Below are 12422 nucleotides of genomic sequence, written 5' to 3' on the forward strand. Positions count from 1 at the left end.
AATCAAATATAATATAGAACTATAGTAGTTTAGTAGTTTAAAAGACAGCATAAGGCTAGATTAAGCTACTCTCCTATATGTTGGCTGAAATTTATGGACAGACTCAGACTAATGCATTTTTTTTAAATCAACTGTTAGCATGTTGCACTGGTAAATAATCTAAATTATTTGCCTTTATAGTTGTGTACACAAAAGATGTAAATGAAACGGTCATTTTATTTGTTAAATTAAGTAGTTGAGTGTTGGAATTTCAACTGTCCTTTAATTTACAACTTTTTGTATGTTATGATAAAATATAAAATGATAATTTAATTTTTAAATCTAAATTACACACACTACACAAATACTAAGGAAACCAGATATTTCAGACTAAATCTGACTACTTAGTCCATCAATGAGAGATAAAGGTCCACTCTTCACATTAGTCTGATTGTCTACAACTCCTATTTAAAAAAAATGACCAATTTAGTTCACTATCCAATGTACTGGAGAAAAGGACAGCTGACACCATTACTCTTAAACCATTAAAACATCAGAACAACAAAAACACTTTCTGTTCAGAATACATTATTTTCTCTAACCTATACAAAAAATGAAACCAAATCATCTTGTCAATTAAATTTCAATAAATCCTAACTCATCAAAATGAATAAAAAAATGTGTTTAATTAGTGATACAGGAAGAATGCAATACATAATACTAAACCTGTCAATCCATACACCCTCACAGCTACAAATTATTTGGAATATGTTTTAAATTGTAACGCTAACAAAATAATTTAAATTCATAACTTATATAATTGTCTTTATATTTCTTAAATGACTAAGGTTTTAAAACAGCATCCCTCTATGTGTTCTTCACTTTGTTTAAATTATTTCTCAGCAGCACATTCCAACAGCCCAGAAGTAACTATTGGCTTGGCTATGCAGGGAGTTCACAGTAGAGGTACAATGCAAAAATACAATATGTAAGAGGCAGAAGCAGGGACAAAGTGATCAAGGAGGAATTTAGAAACACTGCATGGGCATGTAAGAATCAAATTAACTAAAGTTCAAGGGCAGTTAAAACTTGCAAAGAATGTCAAGGCAACAAAAAGAGCTTCTACTGCTTACAACAATAACCAAAGATCAAATACTGAAAACATAAGTCCCTTGCTGAACTGGGTAGGTGACCTAGTGCCAGCAGATACAGATTAGGCTGAAATACTTGATAATTCTTCTGCTTCAGTCTTCACCAAGAGGCCTCTGTAATTAGCAGAAGAGCTAAAGAACAACCAGAGGCAGATGCAGTCTGAGCCAGGGATAACTTGCAAGACCTAAACCCATAAAAAATCCAGGGAACAAGACAAACAGCATCCATGAACAATGAGATAACTGGCCACTCTTCAGTCTCTGAAAAGTAACAGAAAGGAAGAAACTTTCCCAGTAACTTCAGGGAACAAAGATGAGAATCACAGGACAGTCAGTATTCCTTCATTTCCTGAGAAAGTCACTCAGTCTCCTTAGAATACACTTTTATAGACTCACGGAGAAGGTGGTGACAGTGAATAGACAGCATGGATTTACCAAAGCTACGTCAACTCCTGGCCAACCTGATTGGTTTCTATAATAAAATGACTAGTTTTGATGATGAGATGAAAGCAGTGGATGTCATTTATTTCAATCCTTCCGGCACTGTCTCAGTGCAAGTTAGGATGTTATAGGCAATGATGTGGATAAAAAAATGCTGATAGGATGATCAGGCCTGGAGAGTAAATGTTTAATGGCACTTACTCCACTGTGATGCTGGTAGCAAGTACAGTATCATAAAGACTGATCTAGGACATGTCCTGTTTAGCAAACATTTTAAACAGCGACCAAGGGGATGCAAAAAGCCACACACCATTAAGTTTGCAGATATCTCCAAATTCATTGATAAGCACAGTCACCCAAAGGGACTGGAGGAAGGTGCCAAGAGCAATGTCAGAAAATTCAGCAAGCACACAGGCAGAAGCCTGCAGTTCAGAAGGAGAAATGCCACAGAAACCAGAATCTACACAGTGGTGCGTGGTGAAGAGTACCCTGGTGTTGGCTGGTATAGAGTTGATTTTCTTCATAGTGGCTACTATGATGCCATGGCTTGGATTCAGGCGACAAACAGTGTTGATAACACACTGACCAGTGTTTTGGCTCTTGCTGAGTAGTGCTTACACTATTTTAAGGACTTCTCAGCTTCTCATACACGACCTTCTCCAACCTGAACTACATACACTATAATCTTAGCCTTTGTTTTAATCACAGAAAAATATGAGTCACCCACTGTCAACTGACACATTCAATACCAAATTGCAAACAAACTTAGCAAACTTTGTTGTATTCAACCTGTATTGTATACAGTCCAAGTAATCCAGTTTTGTTTTTTTTTTGACAGCACTGAATGCACTTCTCTTTCATAACATGATACGCCACAAACAGAAGTTTCCAGGAATTAAGATATTACTCATTCCTTAACCTACTTGTAAATTTATTTATGAAAGAAGAAAGGGCATATTTGCTCTTACTCCTTACCTTTATATGCAATAACTGGGTGCACAGCTCTGTGACAGTGGATATCTTCTGTATCTGGCTCCAGTATTCCTAATACCCCAAATCCTGCCAACAGCAGTGCAAGAAGGCAGCTTCCTTTCATGGTGGTCATGCTGTCCTCCACAGCAGTCACTTCTTTTAACTAGACACTCTTCTTGCGCTCATGGGGGAGTAGCACCTGGAGAATTCAAAGAAATTTACTCAAGCACACAAGCAAATGCAACAGAAGTTAAATATTTCCTCATGTTAAAAATAAAAAAGATAGCAAAAATCACAAATGAAATAATTTTATCTCTATTTCGTATTTGACTCTGATAGTATGCCATCAACTATTATCATAAATACTATGTGAAGTCACCATCACTAAACAGTTTAGAAATATTAATTTCCTTTATCAACTGAAAGCATTCAAAACCTGCTACCTTAATCCCTCCCCACCCTGCCAGAAAGGTTTCATTTAGTATTAGGGGGGTGGGAAAATAATGAGCTTTTTTGTCTGTTTTATTTAGGTATAACAAATGAAATGGTACTTTGTAAAATAAAATCTAGCCCACACCTGGGACTATTTTACAAGACACAAAGCAACCTCTTGGTAAAAATACACTGTTCGGAGTACTTGTTACACCCACTTTGCCTCAGCTACCTCCTCATAGATAATGAAAACTGAACACATGCTTGAAAAAAAAAAAAGAAAAAAAGAAGAGGAAAAAAACACCAAGATATGCACTGGTAACATTTTCACCACCTTTCAGAAATCAGAGTAGTAGACATGCCATTTTTGTCCAACCACAACGGCATGAAGACGTGCTCATGTAGAAGAATTCTCTCAAACATGCAGCTTGCCTGAGGCATCCCCATGGGCTTCTCTCCAAGAAGGAAACCAAATCCAATGCTGCTCTGTGCAGCCACCACTGTTCCCAGTTTCATGAAAACACTTAAGAATAAAACTTCCATCGCATCACGCTTGTTACTCAAGCATGCTTGAGTTATTTGTTACATGCTCAAAAAAATCTCGTTGCAGGGCATTTTGTTTTAATTTACTTCTTTGTATTTTTTTTTTAAAGATGACAACAAGAGATGAAAGGTAATATGAGGATAATTCTGTCTGCATTTATAAGAGGCATTTTCCGGGGATTCATGGAAAGAGCAGCATCATGTTTAAGCTTCCTTATCACCATTCTAACAGCACATAATAGAAAAGGTACAGAGAACATCAAAAAACTACTGGCCTATATTCATTTCATCAGCCTCCTCCCCCACTCCTCCTTTCTTACAAAGGAGAGCATTTGGTGCCTTGCACGTCGAACGGAGAAAATAAGTTGTTCTTTCATATTACTAACTGGTCTGCAGAAACATCTGCCCTGAAAGCATGTATTTTTAGTCTATCCACACAACATGTACAGCATATGACAATACAGTGGGATTTGACCTCAATTTGCTGGTTCTGACATTGCCTTAATCCCTACCCACTTGTTGAGACTGATGACAAGACTACTTATTGCATATTCAAATGCTGAAGACTCTTTTCAAATAACCAAAATAACGGCTTTCAATCACAACATGAGCAATGTTAAGTCTAATTTCCACTCTAAAAGGCCAACATATTATTATAACAACAGAATATTTGTGGTGCCAGTATTATCTGAAATCCAGTTCAGTTCCTTGAAACTTTACCATAACAAACATTCCAAGCAGTAACAACCTAATGGAGTGACTCAAAACAATTTTACCACCAGCAGCTTTACCAAGTCCTGAAGGGTTGGCCCAGTCAAATCCGTAATGGCAGAAATGTTGTTCTTCAAATTAATGGAGCCAATCAGGAAAAGAATATTCAGTAACACTGAATCCTAATACATTTGATCTCACTGCATGTTATTAATAACACACTAAATAATACTCCAATAAGATGGAAATTTTCTATTTATCTAAATATCCAAAATGTTGAAATAAAGGACTTCAAACAAATAGATACTTTATTATACGCCCAGTGTTTTAAAAGCTGTGCTCAGAAAGCAGAATAGTCAGTAAACCTTGCTCTCTAATGCACTGGAGCAGCCATCATCAGATGAACTGTGTTTCACTCTCACTTCATTTTACTGCTTTAAAAAGCCTTCCAGCCAAGACTGGGACACGTCCAATCTTCATGAATTTAAAGCAAAATAATTAGACCACAGACATAATACATCTAAGCGGTATGTGAACTTAATGGTAGATTTTAGCTTTTATGCTAAATTTGCTTACCTTTCACAAAAAAAAAAAAGTGAGGGATGTTTCTAGCCTTTTAAATTCATATTCCTCCCTTCTGCAGTCATATCTTATGATGCCACATTCCAGTATGAATCTGTTCCTATAAACTGCTTGTGGCTCACAGCAGGCAATACCTGCTTACAGAATTCTGTGCACTCACATATAAAGGGGCATAATGCTCTGGTTCCAGTGTTTTGGTAGTTCATTTTCTGCAAGGATGACATTTCAAGCATTATACACCATTCAGATCCAAATTCAACCAGTTTATGCAGGTTATATCATAGTTAATGGATATTACTAACTTACAGATAAGCACCAGTATATTACTACCAGGTGATTCTAATTCAAGTTTCTGTAAGATTATGTATATGTATTTAGGAAGCAAAGCGAGGGACAAATACCACATCACAGGTTTTCATAAGTTATTTTTCTTGTTCATAGTATAGCAGCAGCTATTCCAACACCTAGCAGTGCGGTACTTTTATATTAAAGAAACAAATTTCATTTCCCTTAATTCACAAAGTCCCAGAAATACCCATAAATACATGAATATAAAACAGAAATAAATTAAACAAGATAGAAATGAAGCATCAGAACTGGAAGCTCAGCCTGCTCTGGCTCCCTGGCTGTAAATGTTGTATACTTGTACACTCATGCTATAGAAGAATTCTAGGGCAAAATCTTCTTTTCCTAGCCTCGCTTTACTCCTTCTCTCACTATATGCTTCACATATTGTGATAATGAAGGCAGGAAACACTACCTTATCTCAAGCAGAATATCCAAGGACAAGGTTAGACTTCGCAGGAGACTCAAGGAAGAAAGCAAATGCACTTATGATAATATATCTGAGACATACAGTAAAGTTTGTTTCTTTCTAGCTCAACTACTACCTTTTTAAATTTATTAAAAGTATTAATCCATTAATTCAATTTAATTTAATGCATTCATTAATACATTTAAGGTAATAAACTCGAATCAAATATATTGTGGGTGAATGAAAGTAGAAGCTTCCTTACAGCTCAGAAGAGTTTCAGCAATCCTAGCCAGACAAAAGAGCAGTAAAGCAAGCTGGAACCAGCTGGAAATTTTATCACAAGTTCTCTCAAGAAAAGGATGAGCTTTATGCCAGCTAAGCAACTGAGGGAAACAAACTCACTAACCATTTCATTACCCTGTGGTATGGACAAAGGGAGAAAATAAAAGGACTCTGGAAACCACAAGCTCCAGTAATACACAGCAAGCGTAAAAAAAATTTAAAAAGTACACGCACACCTCAGCATGTACTAACAGCATCAACAGACACCATAGAAAAGCCTTCAAAAACAAGTTCTTTTTCACAATTTTCTTTTTTGCAGGGATTGGATTGCTCCCTTTTTCTCATCCTGCAGTAATGGCCTCCAGACAAACTTCATCTCTTCTTGAGATCCTGCTTGCAGGAACAAGCTGGTGTAGGCAACACCTGAATTCAGTGCCTGTACAGCACTGAAAAAATCCAGCAGACAAATCTTGAAGCAGAGGCCCCTTCTCCTTCACAGACGTGTGACTATTACACCAAGAGCTGGCACTAGACCCGGGGCATTGGACCAACACCAACAGAATACTAAACACAGAACTTGCAGGTTAGTTTCCTCCATTTCTGTATAAACTCTATAGGCAAATATCTCTCAAAAATGAATGGAACAGTCAACATTTTTCAGAACTGATCAGGAACAGCAACCCTGACCATCTTTTAAACTACTGCTATACATTTGGGAATTACTAAGTTAGACATTTATACAGTTTTTCCTTGTATGGCTTTTAACATTAGACTTCTGACAAGTTACATTTTATTTTATTTTAGAGACTTGCAAACAAATTAAGAATTAGAGAATTTAGTATATTATTCTATCTCTATATTTAAAGGGTTTTGTGCACTTTCTCTCCCTCAATTACTTTTCTTTGACAAGAAGAAATATGAGGTTCATTAGGTAAGTATTATTATTTACACAAGTACTATTTAGTTTATTCCACATTTGAGGAGGAAATAATAATTCAAAACCTTTATTTGTTGAGCCAACAAAAGACATCAGTTCCTAAAGGGAAAAGCTAAGCATGAAAGGCTTGTAATAGTTACGTTAGTTCCATGCAAATTCATTTGAGACTGCCCCCTCCAAGCACTAAATTCATCTATTCAGGATGCCAATATTTCTCAAATTTTCTATATTTAAAAAAATAAGGAAATAAAATAAAACAAGAAAAACCCACAATGTTTGAATTTCATTTTACCTCTGAACTATAAACCAAGTTTTCTATTTAGCTACAACAAGCTGCTGTATAAAAAACAGAGTTGCCATGCAAACAGCAGCTGTCCAGTAGCAAGAATGCTTTCAAATAATTATCTATATTGATTCTACATCTGCTTAAAAGTAATTTCAAGGCATGACAAAGTGAACTTACATCAGAATAAGCATACAAACAGAATATGGTTAAAAGATGCTAGTTTCAGTTTACATGCAGTTCCCACGATTGCAGACACTGCTCATGTAACTTGCTTTCAGAGATCTATTTCATTTTCACTCCCTGCTTTGGTAGACACTTCTGGTACTGCAAAACAGATAAAAACAGATAAAGTTTGATAGAATTATACTAACTGCTCTGGACAACACGTACCTTGTGCATAAGTGTGAACCAGAAATAAAAGTACTTGGCTAATGACAGACTACATATACATCACACTACTGCATTAGAATAGCATTATGAATTCAAATAAATATGTTGCTCTGAATTATTAGCTACACACTTAGCAATAATTATTTCATCTTCAGTCACGTCAGTACTGCTAAAAATGTCAAGTTTGTCTACTGTACTGTTAGTGGGACACTGTTATAACTTATTTGAAGAATAGAACATTTACTTACTGAGTAATGCAGCTAGAAGGGGGAATTCTGCCTTCTCTTTAAAAAGAAAAAGCTCCCATAGTTGTGCATTGTCAGTAAACATTCAGAAAAATCCTGAAATCATATCAGCAGCTTCATGATCATAAAACTGGAATTTGTGAACACCCCTAGGATGTCACTCAGTGCCTTTTTTTTATTTTTTTCCTGTAATGGCTTGATTTCATAAGCCAAGCTCCTCAAATTCATATAAGCCATTTGAGAGGAGGATTGCTAGAAAAAGAAATACATAAAAATGCTACATCATCTGACAAACACATTTTAAAAGGGGAAGGATATCTGTAACATGCATAGAGAGGGAAAACGGCTCTCTAAAAACAGAACTTAGCAGTCAGACAATATTAATTATGCTCAGGTTAGATATTAGGAAAAAAATATTTTCAGAAAGAATAGTAAGGCAGTGGCACGGGCTGCTCAGGGAGGTGGTGGAAGCACCATCCCTGGGGATATTCAAGAAGCATGTATATGTGGCACTGAGGGACATGGCTAGCGTAGGGGTTGGTGGCTGGACTGGGTGATCTTACAGATCTTTTCTAATCTTAAAAGATTCTGTGTTTTTCCACACAGAAAAAAAAAAAAAAGTAGCTTAATTTTCAGAAGATGTCTGTACTCTCAATTGCCAGTTGCTGGCAGCACCACAGGTGAAACCCAGAAGTGAGAAGAGCCAGAGGCAGTTAGAGGCATCAAGGCGCTGCATCAGCCTGGAACAACAGTGCTCCTCTTCCAGTAAAAATGCCTGTATCTCTGGTATTTACCAGTTACATTTAATTTGCTTCATAAATTAACTGTGTTTTGGTTTTTTCTAATCATCCCCCTCCTATTATTACATAGATCCAATTTCAAAACTCATTTAAATCTTGTTTATAAAAAAGTTATTACTACTGTAATTAATTCTGTGTTCCTGTCAAATCCACAAATAAAAGCTACACCTCCTTATAATGTAATCACTTTAAGATAAACCCCTGATTTTAAATAGCCATAGAAATACATGTGAATCACTCAGATACTCAATTACATTAGAGTAATAGCTCAAAGATCACCTCATTAAACACCAAGATGAAACTGGAGGCTACAGACCTTCTTCAATGAAGAAATCCAAGCATTTGCCATCCTGCCTCATCACCGGACCCAGTAATGCAGACTGTTTACTATGCAACAGACCAGGTCCTTCTAATTTGTATTCTCATAAAGTGAGACTCAGTTTCAATTAACAAACTGATTACCAAGTTGCTTCAACTTTTTTTTTTAATGTCACCACTCATTTTTCTGCATTAGCATGAATTTTAAGATCTGCAAGATGCAATCACCGATCAGATGCCATTGACTAACACAGTAAAAAAAAAAAAAAATCAATCCTTGAATTCATAGAGACATTCTGCCAAAAGCCTGCTAACATCTGTTGCTTATGGTGACAGCAAAAGAATATTCTGTCATAAAAGCTAGTTCTCCAGGGCTGCTCAAAGAGCTGCGATATTTGTGATATCCATGATTGTGGCTTTCAAAAAATGAATAAAGCAAGTTTTCAATGATGCTTCAGATCTCATTCATCACGCTGTGGGCATGACAGTAGGCACTGCTAGTGGATGGCAGCATCTCCTTGTCTAAGCACCAGCCAACCCAATAGGTCCACACAGAACAGGATCACAAAGACAGGAATAGATTTACATCATTAAAGCATAGAATAAAATTAGATCCAAACCCCAACTTCTTTTTTTTCCTCTCCAGCTCCTACTCTGTTGACTAATCCTTAAGTTCCCCAGGATTTCAGGGATCTTCTCAAGACCCAATTCCCCACCTCCAGGTTCCTTCCCCTTACAGCCAGTCTCCCTGCATTATCACCCAGGCCAGGCTCCTCAGCACACTGCTTGGGATGTTCACTGAGCTGGGAACTAGAAGTCAGTCTAAGGAGATGGATGGAAAGATGCTAAGAGATAGCACAGACCATCCCTTAAAAAATAAAATAAATAGTAATCACTGTTTGCAAATAAAAGTCTGAGTAGTGGAGAAAGTTGGGAGGAGAACCAGAGGAAGGTTTAGCTACCAAAGGGAAGAAATGAGGTAAAAGGAATGAACCAGAAGAGGGCAGAAGCAACAGACAGTGCTGGAAAAGGAAATGAAGGAGATGAACTGTAGAGATTCCACTTACGCACCCCTGCTTTTTTTCTCCTTTCTTATACCAAGTTCACCTCCTCCTGTTTCAGCACATACTCTTATTGGAAAACTACATGCCTTCCTTAGGCCCCAAGAGATAAACAAAACACTGAACACAGCACATAACATAAGTTGATCTGTAAGAAGAAAGAAGAAAACATTTCTTTTACCAGTTCACTTAGTTGTACAGTACTCACAGGTACCATGAATAATGTTCAGTAGAGAGTCCTTGCCCAGAATTCTGACACATTTAAAAATGACAGAGCTTTGAAAAGGGACTGAGCACTGACAAGGTCCACATGCGGGGCAGGATTCATGCAGCTGAGCGTCATGTCCATGCACTCTGCAAAGGTCTGAGCCTATACTGCATGACATTCATAGGCTTCTATTGCCATATGGTACAAAGAAGTCAGTAGTTACATGTTATTCATACAACCTAGCGTGAAGTAAACACACATCTGACTGCAAAGCAAGGAAAAATGCATTGCATAGCCTTTTTCAAATCACACACTGCAGTTCCTGAGCTCTGAGCTCAAGAAGAAATCACACCCAGATACCCGGTCCATTGCATATTTTCCTTTAACATTCCCTCACTAATCTATTAGATTTGGAAAGTTATCAGCATACTGGTTACAACTGAGTCAACAAAGGCCTCAATATCAACAGACTCCTCTAAGCATAAAATGGAGCTTTTCACAACTGCCATCCTTCACAAAACACAATATAAAATTAAGCTTCAGGAGTTTTTATCATTTCAGCCTGCAAGGCTGTTAGTGGTCCTTGTAAAAATGCTTTCTAAATATCTGTTGTGCTCCTAAGAGATAAAATATGGACAAAAGAATTTAAAGAAACATGTACTTTCAGGGACCTAGTAATGCTGACCCAGAATGAAGATGCTCTACACTACATCTCTCCACACCTCATTAAATGAAAATTAATTTTGAAGAAATTTTATTTATCCATTAAACTTGAATGTAATGAAAAGATACCAGTCCACTACACTGAACAGTGATTACTAAGAAAAAAAAGACCAGATTATTAGAGTATCTTTAACATTTATTTTGACCATATTTACTAGCAAAAGCAGCCTCAGTTCAAGTCTTTGCTTTTCCCTTCATTTTAGGTTACATATAATTATGCTTATTTCACAAAACTACTTTAGAGAAAGGCAAAAAAATGCTTTGATTTAAAGAAAAACACTACAATGATGACATTTCTTACACAGCCTTCAATCTCCTACTCTTCCCTGGTTTTATTGTTAACTTACTTATCGTAATACAGTGGTAAAAAGACATCCACACTCCTTGTAAGGGAGACATTGAAAAAGTTAATTTTCAAGTTTCTCCACCAGGAACCAGTAATGTATACTGAACCACAGTTATAACTGCAAGTAAAGCTGTGATTCTTCTTCTGCATTACCCATGCACTGATACATTTTCCTATAAAGTTATCAAATTTAAAAAAAAAAAAGCTCTTGCTTGTAATCTGGCCATGCGTCTTGCCTTCTACTATGAACTTTACCTAGATGCAAGTTTGATGCAAGACACAGTTTAGGATGCATTGTCATCCCTTACATTTTTGTAAACCAACTTGTGTTGGGAACTATAAAAATGCAGGTTTAAAACCATGACTTGAATGAACAAAAGGTCATAGTTGATGACTGAGCAGAAATCCACGCAACAGAGCACTGAAGACAATGCACTCATAACCATGGGAAAACATTTGGCTGGAACAAGAGTATAATCTCAGTTGATAGGAGAAAGAAGAAGGTAAAGGCTGGAGTTGGGTGAAAATTCACATGCGATCTTGGAGGTGTATAAAAAGTGGATTTGAGTGAAGACAGCAAAAATACGGTAATATAAAAGTAATGCAAGTTCAGCTGTTGAATTTTAGATAATCTGGGAAGACAACACAGATCTGCGTTGTGCTTCTTAATTAAGGCAGAAGATCACATCACATTATCATTGTAACCATCTGGAAATGTATTTTTGTATCTATGAACTGTGCAGGAAAAATGTCAAAATTTGTACATGGATATAAGAAAAACCACAAGCAAGACAGTAATAAAGCGACTTCATATAGTTGTGGTTTTGTTTTGGTTTTTTTTTCTAATTTAATATTTGACTGAAAACTGTAGAATGTAAAGTCTAAAAATGAATAAATATGTACTGTTTTGTAAGTCACCATACAGAAGTGCTTGAGAGTACTTGGAATTATCTTTCCTAAGGACTATCATTTCAAAAAGCATTATGCTAAATCACTAATATAAGGGACAAAATTATGCTGTTAAAACAGAACTATCAGAGGATATTCCGCACATTAATACTAGGCAAACTTCCAAAATAAAGATTGCATTTAAGTAGTTACTACTTAGAAGAAATGTTGGATGAGCTCCAGAATGTCATGGAATGACTGCTTCAGTCAAATAATTCAGGCAAAATTATTCTTCTGTTGGGTTTGGTCCTGCATTTTTTTGGTACAGTTTCATAGAGCAACGACTTTTAAACAAATTTCAGCAAATTCACAG

The 12422-nt window shown here is 36.4% G+C and overlaps 1 protein-coding gene across 2 annotated transcripts in view; it reads right to left on the reverse strand.

The window, feature by feature from the left end:
• SEMA5A (semaphorin 5A) overlaps positions 1-12422 on the reverse strand; it is a 311498-nt gene that overhangs the window by 211591 nt on the left and 87485 nt on the right. For both annotated transcript variants that reach the window (XM_065752815.1, XM_065752816.1), the window contains exon 3: positions 2547-2742. In XM_065752815.1, coding sequence (XP_065608887.1) covers positions 2547-2676 — 130 coding nt within the window. In that variant the 5' untranslated portion in view covers positions 2677-2742. The remainder of the gene's footprint in view (positions 1-2546; positions 2743-12422) is intronic.

The sequence above is a fragment of the Cyrtonyx montezumae genome, unplaced genomic scaffold, assembly GCF_038088225.1.
Source record: "Cyrtonyx montezumae isolate F1298 unplaced genomic scaffold, pur_monq_1.0 scaffold_8, whole genome shotgun sequence".
Classification (NCBI taxonomy): domain Eukaryota; kingdom Metazoa; phylum Chordata; class Aves; order Galliformes; family Odontophoridae; genus Cyrtonyx; species Cyrtonyx montezumae.